Raw genomic sequence first — 14,345 nt, 5'->3', positions numbered from 1 at the left:
GCTGCAGACTGAGAAGGTTCATAGAGGTTGAACAAAGGCTCAGTGAGGTGCAATCTCAATACCTGCAGCCCTCAGCAGTGTCTGGGCAGAGCTGACCTGGGACCTGCAAACCTCTCTTCTGAAGGGGGTTCATGACTCTGGGCAGCTCTGCATGAAGCACAGGCTGTGCACAGTTAAACTCAGCTTTTAGGGTGGCCCAGCTTTTCTCAGCCCTTCATGCACTGCCTTGACTAATCTGCAAGGGAAGAAAGTCTCTTCACTCCTTAATCTCCTGTGCAAACCCAGCTGAGTTTATGGCACTTCTACACACCCTGGGAGGCATCAGAGACACTTTACTCTCACATTTGAGATGCAGCTGAAATCAGATTCCTCTTATGATCAAAAGAACATTTTTAGAGTACCTCTTACCTCTAAGAAAAAAAGCATAAAATTTACTTTCTATGCTACTTTTTATGTTACTTTTAGATGTAACATATCTGGTGCTTTAAGAGATGCTTCAGCTGCTACTGCCACCAAGAGCTTTCTACCAAAAAATGCAATTCAAACACAGGGTTGAAGGAGGAAAACCACTTACATTGGCACACAGAAGTGGCTGAGGCAATGATTTAAAGCCGCAGCTATGCCAGTGTTGGAGCTGAAGAACAGATATTAAAATATGTGAAAAAAATGAATGAAATTCAAGTAAAAGAAATCATATTGCCCCAGATTTAGTAATTCACAAGTATCAGTGATTCTTCCATGAGATGCAGGCGGTGGGTTCTGTGCAAACAGGCCAAAGGCCCATCCAGAGGTGACACCTGGGTGTGTTTGAGCTGCACAGGGGGATGGACATGAACTATCTCCTCTGTACAGGCTGTGTTGGCACACACCAGTCAGTGTCAGGGTGAACACCAACCCAGAAACAGGGACAGCTGCAAAGACACAGGTGAAAACTGGAGAATGAAATTTCATTCCATAATGAAATGTAAAAAAACAGGTACCTAAATGCAGTTGCACCTTGGATCAGGGATCCAGCACAGGTCTAAGGTCACACAAGAGAAGGGGCCTGGGAGGAAGCTGCCCTGATTACAGGCTTTATCCTGCACCCTTCCCAGACACAGCATTTTAATTTTCAGCTGGCAGTGAAATTAGGCAGAGATGTCACCACTTTCAAATCTAAGTTCCACAAGTATTTTTTCAAATTATTTATACAACCCTGTGTTTCCAAACACACACCTTCTCTTCTTAAACTGATCATTAAAATAGCAAGGTTTACTTACTCCCACTTGCTCTGAAAACAAATGAAGTGAGACAGATTCCTGCAAAGTAAATTTTGACTTGCATTTTCACAGACCATGTACATCAGCCTGATTACAGTTTACCTATTTGCTTCTCTGTTGATAGAACCCTGGCTCTGGATGTTAAGAACTGCATCTGCTCCCCTGTAAATCAACCCTTTCCCTTGCTCAGGATGGCTCTTCTCCAGGGTCAGTGCTTCCCACCTGCTAATTTTAACTCCAACAGTGCAGGGAGGAGCAGTCAGAGTAAAAGCAGAAACCAGCAGCAACATGCCAGGAACCCAAATTATGGATTTCCCAGCTCAAGAGAACTGGTCTGAGCTTTTCCAGGTGAGTAAGACAGAAGGCTGAGAAGCAAAACAAACAAGATACTGGCAAGGAAGAGAAAAAAAATGGATGCACCAAGTGTGAGCAGAGAACAGGATGCAGGAACAAGGAGTAGGAGCTGTGATATGTCACTATGAGTTCAATTAACAAAACTACTACAATGAGGAAAGAGAGACATAAAAGCATCAATACCTCCTACAACCTACACTAAGCCTTACTTGAGTATTTGTATAGGAACTTATTGCTTCAGGTAAAAAACATGAGAAAGGTTCTCTCACTCAGGGGGAAATAAAGGTTCCCTCACTCACTCCCCTTTGGGGGAAGGTGAAGTCTTCCTTTCAAATGTAGTGAATACAGAAACTTTCAGTATTTAATCATTTTTCAGTTATCAGAATGTACTTTGCCTGTCCATGTAAGTCAGAAAGTGCCCTGCAAATTCTGCTTCACCGTATGAGAAGTACTTTGTTCTGTCTGAAAATACAGTAATTGACCTTATAATCTGGAAACCCAAAAACCAAACATAAAAGAAGGAAGGGGGCATTTTAGATTTTTATTTAACAGCTGCATTTGCCTGGGCTAGAGAGAAAGGAGTTCTTGATCAATTTGTGATGACCTGTTTACTCAACCTCAAATATTTTTCTTTGTTAGGCAGCTGTTTATTATTCTGTAAATGCAACTATTTCCTAACACTCCTTCCCCCCACCCCACCGTTCCTGTGCAGTCATGTTTCTCTCTGCTCACACAACCATCAGTTTCTTTCCAAAAACTTCATTTTTTTCCAAAGATTCACTGTAACATTTGTTAGAGAGGGGTCTGGGGGAGGCATTACTAACAGAAGAGCAAGTTCAGGAGCCCCTCCCTGCCCTGCTCTGTTAACCATGTATTTGCTGTGCAAGTCACCACCAGGACTTAATGGAGCTGCAAGGAAGTAACTCATTTGAGAAAAGATGACAATAAGTGTTTTCCTGTTGGATGAATTACTCAGCAGTTCCCTCACAGCCAACAGGGTTTATATTGCCACAGAGCCAACCCTGAGTGTATAAACTCCTCTGCCACCCTATAATTAGTCCTGGGTTATTTCTCTTGGAAGCCCACATGGCCTGGTTTTTCACCTCCTCAAACTCCTCAGCCTATTAAGGAGACTTTCAAGGGCCACTTAAACAGGAGATGCCTCACTGGTGTGTTTTTCTTCTTAAAATACCAATTTTTTTCCCCAGTATTATCCCAATATATACATCTGAACTTCCACAGTCCAGTGTAGGATTTTGCCTTCATGTTTTCTTTAAACAATTCTATTAATATCAGCAGCTGAGTTATATCTTTGTATCACACTAACTCAGTTTTCAGTCCTCAGTTTCACTTAATAAAAGGAATGCAATGGGATGAGTGAACATAAATAACAGTCAAGGAAGAGGAAAATAGAGATTTGACAAAGGAATAATCCAGAGTTCCAGAGGACTTATTGCAAGTGATAAGGCAGAAAGATATTTTTCAAGGTAAATACTTAAAAATTCATAAACTTGGGAACTTTCTCATCTGTTAGTCTGGGAGATAAATACAATTTATGATCCTCTAGTTTTAAACTGTTTCTAAGGGGAAAAGATGCTGTAAAAATCTTATTTGCTACACTAAATTATTTTGATATTTTGTTGTATAACCCACTGGTACAGTAACTACCAAAAAACTGCAACAATAATACAAAAATGAGTGTTGTGTGGAAACTTGGAGTGGGGGGAGGGAAAGACAAAACCCTGTGTTTGGGGTGGGGTTGCTGCTGGTTTAAAATTAGTTTTCCCCTCTGAAGAGAATTGCATTACACAGCAGGAATGAACATGTACCTGGATAAACCTGTAAGTGACAGAGCTCAGCTCAGAGCATTTCCCTTCCTCTCAACCTACAGCATCTCTCAGAAAACACTCCCTGGGTTTGGAACAGCTCCTGAAAGCAGCTGCAGGACCTCCACAGAAGCTGCTCACAGTCTTGAGGCTTCTGAGGAAAAATAAAAGTCTTCCAAGATTTATCCTGCTAACAGTGAGCACTGATATTTGCCCAGACTGTTGGCTGGGTTTAGTAGTCAAAGCCTACAAACCCCCCCCTTTTTTCCTGTTTTCTTGTACTGTAGAGAAGCCCACACCGACCCCAATAAATCTGCAGCAAATCCAGAGCTGTAACACCTCAGGCATTGCTGTCCCAGCGTTCCTGCCACAGAAGGCAGCACATGCACAGGTTTTTATAGGCCAGAACACAGGAGTTTGCACAAAGAACACGTGTTCTCTTCCTTACTTTGCAGCAGTGTGAGAAGATCTGACATATGTACTCTTGTGTGTATCGAGACCTACTGAGCAGTGCCATGAGGTGGGAGATCACTGTAGCATCCTGCAAACAAGGGAGAGGGAAAAAGGATTAACACTGGATGTCAGCACACTTTCTTCAGTTTGTTACTTCAACAGCACTCCAGATTCTGCACTCAGTGTCCCTCCCTCCACTGAAACTTCTGTGGACACACAACAAGACCAGTAAAGTAGTTCAGGAGAGACTTGAAGGCACAAGTAACAGTTCTGAGCTAAATCCTCACGGAAAAAATAAAAGGTCAATGCAAGTTAGGTATGAAACTTCTGTGATTTGGGTCCAGAATCTTTGTGACAAAACAATGAAAGAAGCAGGGCAAGCACAGCAACTGCAAATGTGGGCACTGAAAGCATCACTGCAGGAGCTGGCTGAGCACTGCCCTGCTACAAGTGGGACTCACCTCTTCAGTGCAGCTCCCAGGAGAAGGGAGCAGGGAGGGAACAAGGTGCCAGGCTGGACAATGCACAGTGCCCTGGAACCCTGTGGCATTCACTCTGTAACCAATTCCTGGGGGCAAGAACATCCTTTGTCTTTCAAACCCACTATAGACACTGTTGGTGAGTGTGACACCAATGACAGAGAATCCAAATCAATCAGCAAAAGAAAACCATTAGACTCAAGTAGAAGGTTCCTTGCCCGTGCAGGGGGTTGGAACTGGATGATCTTTAAGGTCTTTCCAACCTAAACCACTCCACAATTCTGTGGTAAGTTCTCCTCTGCAAACACATCCAGTTACTCAAGCTCTGTGGGAAGTCACAAAACTTTAACGTTTCAGAGCTTTCAGTTACTTTTACCAGCACATTTTAGTGTCACAAACTGTGGTGATATTGAAAGAAACAAAGGTCATATCAGTTTGGAAAGTGGTAAACTAAATTACTTCCATGAGATACAGGGAGCTGAACAGAGGGGAGGATTGAATGAGCCTTCCTTCCCAAAAAACACGTGCTATATTGGCCCTACACACTTAAGTCAGACTCTGCTTCACCTGCAGAATGATGAATAACAGCCCTCTGATCAGGGAGAGTGAGATTAAGAGATTAAAATCAAAGCAAAGCCTTCATCCTCAGCTCCTCTGCCAGCAATAAAAGCAGCACCAGCCTGACTGGAGCTCTGAGGGACTGGAGCTTCAGACACAGCTACTTAGGAGGAGTTTTATTTCCCAATTACCTGAGAAATTTCCAACCACACTTTTTAATACTATCAAAATAAACATCTGTAAGTTTCCCCACTTGCACAGATATTTGAGATTAGGCTACGATTTGCGGTGTTTATTTTTTATTTTTAATATTTAATATTTATGTATACATACAATTATCGTACTTGTTTTAGGAAGCTTTGCTGCCAACAATCCAGCCTCCTCATTCTCAATGGAAAACAACAGGGCAGTAGAGCCAAGAGACACACTGAGAATAAAACCAGTTTGTTTCTACTGCTGGTTCCTCAATAACTGCAAAAGATCAAGTGTGCAACAGCCTCACTTCCCATTCCAGCATCCTACAGAGAGAAAGTTACTCCCCAAAACCTTCCTCCCAGGTACACCAGCCATACACCCCTGCCCATCTCATGCTCATGTGCACAGGAAGGGCAAGGGACAAACTATTTTTGGCAATGTTCTTGGGCTCTGCCAAGAGCAGCTCCTTTTCCCATGGCACACTGATCTGCCTTTTCCTGTGGCACACTGACACACACAGCATTTCCTGCCAACTCCAGAACCCAAAGGCCAGCAAGGGACTGGTTTGGTGGCCACCAAATCCACAAGCATCCTGTAACAGCACTGATGGTCAGGGCCACAAGGAAGCGTGTCCTGACCTTCTCTGGCAGAGGTGACCCGGCAGGGGGTTGTGAAATCAGTGGGGACTGGGCACAAGCCAAGCAGAGCAGCAATTTCCACAAGAAAGCAAACAGAAGCAGCCAACAGGCCAACCTTGCTCTCAAGAAACCATCTTACAAAGCACAGCAGGTCCTCAAAACTTCCCAAGTGTCTCCTTGTTTGAGACAAAGTCAAACAAACTGACAACATGCTCAGGATTCCTCTGTGGTTCCACACACTTGACCCATTAAAAGAGATTTTTTCCTTTTCTGTAAACCTTCAGGAGATTCTAGATAGGAATTCACAGGTGTCAACATCCACTGAGGTTCTTGGGGAGAAAAGCAAAGCCAGAAGAGTAGCACTAATTTATTTACTGGGTCAAGGGTGACTGCAGTGGTCCTGTAGAAGGCTTTAGGACTTGCCCTCTTTCCCTTAAGCTGTTAGAAAGGCTTTGTATCTCATCTGTAAACCTGAACCCGTGGAACTGCTTATGAAAATCAGATTTCAGTCAAAATACATAAGAAAAACATTTAGATTACTCTTTATTAACTAAAAAAGTATCTGAAATATATAAAGAGTGCAAGAAGGCAAGCCAGGAGCCCCTGAAAATCAGCTGAAGCAGAGAAGTGGAGAAGATCTCTGATGCTTTCACAGCTTCTATTGGAACATACCTTCCTATATCCTAGTTTTTGTTTCCCAGACTACTAAAAATACATTGCTTTCATTTTTGAATACAATAATTATTCAGTTAAGCTCTTGCAAAGCTGCAAGAGTGCTTGTGAGAAAACTGTTAATTTTGCTCCCTGATTTTGCTAAAATACATCCAACTTGTATAATTATATCAGTATGTCTATCAGAAAAGAATTTAGAAAGAGTAAAGGGATGCGTGGACATTACTGACTTCAACTAAATACAAATAGTGATTCTGTGTCAATATGAGGCTACATAATTCCACTTTTATTCATATTAATACCTAAGTACAAAGGACATGCCTGCAACCCTAGTGAGTGAGATTGTGTCTACACTCATCATTGACAGTTAAAACACTGAGATTCACAAATCCATTAAAATACTGTCTGCTAACAAAAGTAGTTCCAGGCAACTTATGACAAAAATCTCTATATCACATGTATTGTAACGAAATCATCCAAACAGAACTCAGAGGGAATTAACAGCTGCAATTACCTGCTTGGATCCCAATACCTAATTTCTTCATATTCCTTTTTAATACTAAACCAAAATTTGTAAGATCTATTCCTCAAACATTTCTTCCTAGCAGAGGATTGCTCTTCTTTTTTCCAAGCCAGCAAACTATAACGCTCCTATCCACCCAAATAACTCATATTCAAGCTCCATGAGCTAGAATTGATTATTTTGCAGGTCTCATTTTCAGGAAGCAGTTCAGCCTGGAGAACATTCAGCTCAGCCACCACAAAGAGCAGGAGGAAGGAAGGAGGGAAGCATTAGGAGCTGACCCAGATTCCTCCTTTGGTGGCAGCAATCCCTGAGCAGTGTGGGATCACTGCTCATTAAACACCTGGGTGTTAATCACTGTAACACAGCCTGATGCTCTCACTTGTTCCTGCTCCCTTTCTCCAGGTGACATCAGGTTTTCCATGCCAGCTGCCCAGGAAGGAGCAATGAATGCCTCTCACTTGGCATCACCACTCACCTAAGCTGGAGAGGGGGAGATTGCTCAGACTGATTCCTCATGGTCTGAGCAGCACAGGCTCATCCTGCTGCACTGCCTGCACTCTCCAAACTCCCTGGAAGGACAGACTCATTCCCAGCAGGGAAGGGGCCTCCTCCTGCCAGGCCAGCACAGCAGCACAGACAGCAACTGCCCACTAAAATTGTACCTGGGTCCACTGAGGAAGGGAAATGGGATCACAGCTGAGAACATCTGTGAGGAAACATGGGCTAGAAGTGTTTTCTGACACGAAATCCATTCTTTTCATTTTAAGTGGAATAATAAGAGTGGTAGTGACAGGATATCACTCCAACTGGATGTGCCTCAGTGCTTCAATCTACGCAGCAAGTCAAAGCACACCCAGCTGTGGTGAGCTGGCTGCTTCCCACGGACACAACACCTCCCAGGATCACCTCAGAACTCAATCATCTTCACCTCAACAGTTCTCTCACCCCTGGACTCCACGTCACTCCACATTCCACGTGCAGGATGGTCACTCTATCCCTCTCAGCTCCAAAGCCTGGTCCCTTCCTCTGCAGGAATTCTCCATAGGATGTGTTCACCTGGCACAGCAGGTCTGGATATAACCTGCTGTCACATCTCAGCATCAGCACTAAACCCCTGCTCGTTCTGAGAGCTCAGGGTTCATCCAGCTCAACACACCTATGGGTGGGGCTGCACATTTTCCCAGGACAGACCCCAAGTTCCTACAGGAAACAGCCCAAATGTTTCCACCTCTGAAGAACTATTTTGTCTGAAGAACTGAACACAATTAATTACACAAAACTGCCACTATTTTATCCTTCAAGCTCCTGTCCATAAGGAAGGGTTCAAGAGCAAAGGTGTAGATCTGACACACAGCATTTCTGCTGGGAGAAATATCCAGGTCCCAGTGGATGATGTGGACCTGTTACAAACACAGAAATGCTTTAAGCAGCACTCTCTGAAGAACTTGTATTATCCTTTTATTTTAACTGAGAGCTCCTCTAAAACCTCTGGAGTGACTGTAACACCCCTGGAGATGTGGAGCCAACTCAGAACTCCTTGTCTTGGAAACAGTCCTGGCCAAGGTTTGAGAGAGAGTGTCCTCTGTGCTGTCAAACCACACAGAAATTCTGGGATAGTGTCCATCTTGGATACACTCAGGATCCAACCTTTCAGAAGTTTTCTCCAGAACTGCTGAGCAGGAATGAAAAGCCATTGACAAACTTAGTCTCCTACCTTTCAAAATAAACCTGACAAAGGCAGAACGAGAGAACTTGTGGAAACGGTGACAGTCTCCCTGGAGCTGCTGGGTTTGGAAACAAAGAGGGAGCAGGGAGGCCAAATGGGAACTTTAAATTCTTCCTATTATTCTCAGTGTGGCAAAGCAGAGTGTCTGTCATGAAGTGCTGATTAGGCCCATAATTACTCCTTTAATTGCAAAGCCAATGTCTCAACTGCTGCCTTGTGAAACACAGCCTGCAGCAGTGTGGGCTGTGGCTGCACCTTCCAGGAGACAGGAAAAACACCTCTCCTTTTCAAAGGATCTGCATTCATTACTTTTCAAATCATGGCTAGAAAAAAAGCAGATTTTTAGAAATAGGACCTTCAGCACAGTCATAAAATAATTAACTTCCAGGTGTCCAACTGGAATGGAAGATGGGAAGATGGGTATTACAATTGGAACTAAGGAGCAAGGACTTCTCACCAGATGCTCATTTCCTGTAGTTATGATTAATTCCAGGACATCCCACTGGCCTGAAGGACTGGGGTAGCAGTTCTGGTGTCACTGCTGTGCAGCAGAGAAGGTAAGGGATGAAACACAGACCCCAGGACCTTGGGCACACTGTTCCCACAACATCAGTGGTAATTTCTATGCTAACGCTGTTCTTTCCCATTTCTGTCCATACTCTTCCCTTTCCTTTCTCTCCAAGATATCAAATCTCTCCTCCAAGTAGGGAGCCATTAACAGTCCCTACTGAGCACTGATCCCTGGGAAGAGGGATGGATGTTAAGGGACACAGTCATCTTTAGCCCTGACCAGAGGCTGAGAGCAGGAAGCAGATGCCTCAGCAATTACCAACTCATAGAGGCTGATTTGGGGGAATCTGGGAACATGGAGTGGAGCCAAAGGAAGGAACAGACACACAGAGAGGAAGCTCTTGGATCACTCAGGAGAGTGGTCACACACACAGTGTGTGCTGAGGTTTGTTTCCTTGCTGAACAGCCAAAAAACAACTGGGAAAAAAGCAGTGAACAGTGGAGGACAAAACTGGCTGTTACCTACACACATCAAATACAAGGTGTGAAGAACTGCAGGAAGACTTCAGGAGGCAGACCAACTAGCAGATGAAGCTCAGGATAGATGTGTGGTAAGACTGAGTCTGTAGAAAACTGCAGGTTTACATACCTACTTCTGGAATGAAAATGTAGGAAATCATTGGAAAAGGAAGAGAGAACAAAACAGACATTACAGCACAGGAATTGGTTTTACTGATGACAGACACCTGATTGCAGAGAAGGGATGAAATCAGAGGCCAGCTGTGCCTCCTTCTCCTCCTTCCAAAAAAGAGGCAGTGCCTGAGTTTGAGCAAGGCCAGGGGATAGCAGTGCCTTCAGAGAGGGCTCTGCCCAGTCACCCCAAGAGGGGCAGCACCAACAGCCCCACTGTCACACACTCCCAGCTGATCTCGGCATAGCAACGGTGCAGGGACATTTCCCACCCTCCTGTCAGTTAAACACCAATCACACACAGAATAACTAAGAGCAGTGACATTTTGGAGGTGAAGCTCTTCCACTGGAAGCACAAAAATTAAGCAAGCACACTCCACACTGGAGTGACAGGACTGTGTCAGATAAAATTAAGCTTCAGAAAGTAATGTTGCCAATATAGATGTGATAGTGTAAACACCATTTAGAGACAGCTTTTCTTCCTTAAGATTGCACAGAGGCCTGAAAATGTTAATTTTGTTCTTATCAGTGTGCTGTCAACCATCTCATATCAAACATGGCTATAAATGACAAGGGAGACAGATACCTTCAGTGTAGGTGAGAAATGCTGATGCTGTCGGTCAAACACGCCCTTGTTACTACTGCACACAACAAGATTCTTCACTGCCACCACCTCTATAGGTTTTAAAAGGACATAATAATCTGCTTACAACTTACTGTGTACAGCAGATCCTCTGGAGTCACGGGACTGATGAAGATGGTCCGGAGGCATCGCAGGCAAGCTTCGATAAACTTCAAATCTGGGGACAGCAATCCTGCAGGGACAGGCAAAAGTGACCATTCAGCTCCATTATCTTTGCTTATTTCAGTCCTGTAGGAACATCTACTGACATGGAGCATGCAGGAGCAGTACCTTGCAGTAAGGCTGGGATAATATGGCAGTCTAGGAGGGATTTGACATTGTTCTCTGTGCCCATGGCAAGGCTGCCCAGGACCACGGCGCACTCCGTCCTCAGCTCCGTGCTCGAGCTCTCCTGCTGAAGTAAGTACAGCAACCTGCAAACAGAAGGATTTGTAGAGGAAAATTCAGATAAAGAGAAATTATAAATAAAAAAAAAATTAATCTGAATCCTGCTATGTAAAGAAGATGAAGTCCTTAATAAAAATACCAAGGCTAAATAAGGGTAGATGAACATTTCATTGATAAGAACCTTTTGACACTTGTTCCCACACAGGTTTCACTGGGTGTTATGGCAGAAAGACACCACAGTGCTTTTTCTCAAAAAGGCAGTGTCACAGTCCTGATATCCGGGATGAGGCCTGTCAGGATACCAGGGAGATCCCAAATTTCAATTAAAGGAAATGAGGCTGCAGCACGATGTCAGTGGAAAGGGAACCTCATGCACTCCCCTGACACCCAGGGACACAATTTCTGCTGACACCATGCTTGGTATCTTTAGCAATGATTTTTCTGGGTCACAACTGCAAAATAACTCCCTCCTCAAGCACAAGCAGGGGGGCTGAGAGTACTCTGAGTCTGGAACACTGAGAAATGATCACATAAGAACACGAAGAAAGCCTAGGAATGTTTAATGTGCAGGAAGGCAGCTGAACTGCAGCTGAAGAGACTCACTTGGAGCCTAAAGCACATCTTTGCCAACTACGTCCCCATCAATTAGGATTCTTCCTACAGTACCAAGACACCCAGGAGTCCCTTTGAATGTGCTGCAGGTTACATCAGAAGTACTTGAACCACAGCAGAGATCACCACAGTGGAGTCATGCAAAGAGCCCAGAGAGCAACCAGATTCCTACCTCCCATCAGCACAGGAGATAATCACTGGGGCTCACACCAGCTTAGGATGAAAACAGTTTAACTGAAGGCTCCCACAATATACATCAGCAAAATGAACAGGTAAGATGAGCTGTAACTGAGACAGAATTCCTCTGTACACAGACAGTCACTTCCCTGGATCACTGAGCTCACACAGAAACATTGCCCATTTGGTAACACACTGCTGTGTCTGGTTTGAAAAGGTCTCTCCTAAAATGTACTGACACCTTCCCAAGGAGCAACAAGGAGCCAGAAGCCAGCACTTACCCCAGTGCTGGGCAGGACAGAAACAGGTTCTCAGGTAAACAGATCCCTGAACAAAAATACCCCAAAACCTGAATTCCCAATCCAAGGCAAGGGAAAAATAACCAGAAGCACAGTAGCCAAGTGCAATGTAGGAACATGGGTGTGGAATGGGCAGCCAGGGAAGTGCAAGAGGATCTCCAGCACACACTCCAAGTGTTTCCCACTTACTAAGGCAGAAAGTGCTTCTTGGAGTCCCCTACACTTCAAACCTACAGTAAAAGGCCAACATAGCTCAGCCTGTCCCAGGAGAAAGCTGAGATCAAAGGTCTCTTCCCTACCTATAAGTTGCACATTCACTCCATAAAATCCAGGTTATCCCAGGCAGCAGATGATTTACCAAGCTCTTGGAGAGGAACAGCAAAGGAACTCCCCAGAATTCCCTAACAATTTATTTGGATGAAAAGTTTCCTGCCTGTGGATCTGTGAGGAACCTGCTTTGCTCCCAAGGCAGGTTTGCCAGCAGCCAGGGAGTGCTGGGGTCACGTGTGCCACTGGGATGGGGCCAATCCCATGGAGGGAAGATCTCCAAAATACAGGCACATACCAAAAAGATTAAATATCATTTCTTCCTGAACACAAACAAAACAGTTGAAATGTGGCAGAAAATTAATGTGTGTGATGCAAGAAAGCCCAAAAGCACAGGTATCTTTCCTCCTTTCAACTTCCTTTGGATTCAATGGATCAGACTGGCATAAATTCAGGACAGCAGAGATTTCCTGAATCATTGCTGTTTTCTTTAACCTGCTCCTTCCACAAACTTATCAAAGGCAGGTTCTTTGTCCCAGGTTGTCTGGTTTACCTGAAAGGTCATTTATTCCTGATATTTAGAAACCTCTCCTAATTTCTTGTATAGATCTATTCCTGATTGACACCATTTTGATAGAGCAAACATATTATACTTGAATTTGTATTCATTCTTCCCAGTTCCCACAGTGCCCAGCTAATGGTCCTGAGGCACTTTGGCCCAGACCAGCACTTGGTCAGTGGGGCTGATCTGCTGCTCTTCCTCTCACTGAGGGTCCTGCAATACTGACAGGGCAAGGGATGCCAAAAAGGCTCAGAGGACCAGTTGTTCCACAAAAGCATCTCTCACACATTTGTGCAAACCCAAAATTAACCACACCTACATTACCAGCTTCTGGGAAAGGAACAAAACTGATACTGCAGGCAATTAAATTACATGTTCCTAAAGCTCCAAGTTCTGGTGCTGTATTATTTGAAGTATCAGCTGTGCCATGTCCAAGGTGAAGATTAGTGCTGTTTCTGAGGGAGTAAAAAAGAAGCAAAATACATAATCATTGTTTTGCAGAATCATCACAAAGGAAAACCAGCACTCCACTTGCAATCCCAGAGGGAGTGGATAACCTTGCACTGCTGTTGCTGCTCCACAGACACCTGGGTTTGTTCCCTGCCTTGTACATCAGGTGAGGACACACAGGAAGACACAAATGCACTGAGTGACCCCAGCTAAAATTCATCCTGGAAAAGATGGGAAGTTTTGTCTGGACACTGAGCTCCCATATGGAAAGTACAATCTCATCTACTGCTCTAACTCTGACTGACTCCTCTGTTGTATGAGTTGGTAAATATTGATCCAATTAGTAATTTAAAAATGTCAGTAGCCATCACCTTTTTTTAATAGCTTTCAATAACCTAGAGGTAAATTTGGAAATTCAAGACTATTTCCTTCCATTTTCACTAGGAAGTCCTGAAAACCTGCTCTGAGATGCATCTTCCCTGTACAGATCACACCAGTGGCCTTCTCTGATTACTAAGGACTGGGATAAAAACTCTGCTCCTTATACCCAGAAATGTTCAGTCACAGAATCACAGAATCACTGAGGTTGGAAAAGCCCTCTTAAGACCGAGCCCAACCATTCCCCCAGCCCTGCCAAGGCTACCACTGTCCCCAAGTGCCACATCCACGTGGCTGTTAAATCCCTCCAGGGATGGGGGCTCCACCACTGCCCTGAGCAGCTGTGCCAGGGCTGAACAACCCTTTTCCATGATGGAATTCTCCTGGAATTCTCCCTCATACCCAACCTGACCCTCCCCTGGCACAGCCTGAGGCCGTTCCCTCTCCTCCTGTCCCTTGTTCCCTGGGAGCAGAGCCCGACCCCCCCCCCCAGTTCCCCCCTCCTGTCAGGGAGTTGCAGAGCCAGAAGGTCCCCCCTGAGCCTCCTTTGCTCCAGGCTGAGCCCCCCCAGCTCCCTCAGCCCCTCCTGCTGCTCCAGCCCCTTCCCAGCTCCGTTCCCTTCCCTGCACATGCTCCAGACCCTCAATATCATGTCCTAAAAAGACCTTTTTCTTTTCCCCCCCA

General features: G+C 44.6%; 1 protein-coding gene across 3 annotated transcripts in view; it reads right to left on the bottom strand.

Annotated features, from left to right (window-relative positions):
• The window catches only part of ARMC8 (armadillo repeat containing 8), a 61,448-nt gene that overhangs the window by 26,372 nt on the left and 20,731 nt on the right, over positions 1–14,345 (bottom strand). For 2 of the 3 annotated variants that reach the window (XM_018080025.3, XM_018080027.3), the window contains 4 exons: positions 10,800–10,942; positions 10,604–10,701; positions 3,888–3,980; positions 575–634 (listed from right to left, as the gene is read on the bottom strand). In XM_018080025.3, coding sequence (XP_017935514.1) covers positions 575–634; positions 3,888–3,980; positions 10,604–10,701; positions 10,800–10,942 — 394 coding nt within the window. The remainder of the gene's footprint in view (positions 1–574; positions 635–3,887; positions 3,981–10,603; positions 10,702–10,799; positions 10,943–14,345) is intronic. The other variant, XM_018080026.3, reaches the window with a different exon arrangement.

The sequence above is a fragment of the Manacus vitellinus genome, unplaced genomic scaffold (genome assembly GCF_001715985.3).
Source record: "Manacus vitellinus isolate BGI_N305 unplaced genomic scaffold, ASM171598v3 scaffold_49_pilon, whole genome shotgun sequence".
Classification (NCBI taxonomy): Eukaryota; Metazoa; Chordata; class Aves; order Passeriformes; family Pipridae; genus Manacus; species Manacus vitellinus.
This window is presented reverse-complemented; position numbering and strand designations above follow the sequence as displayed.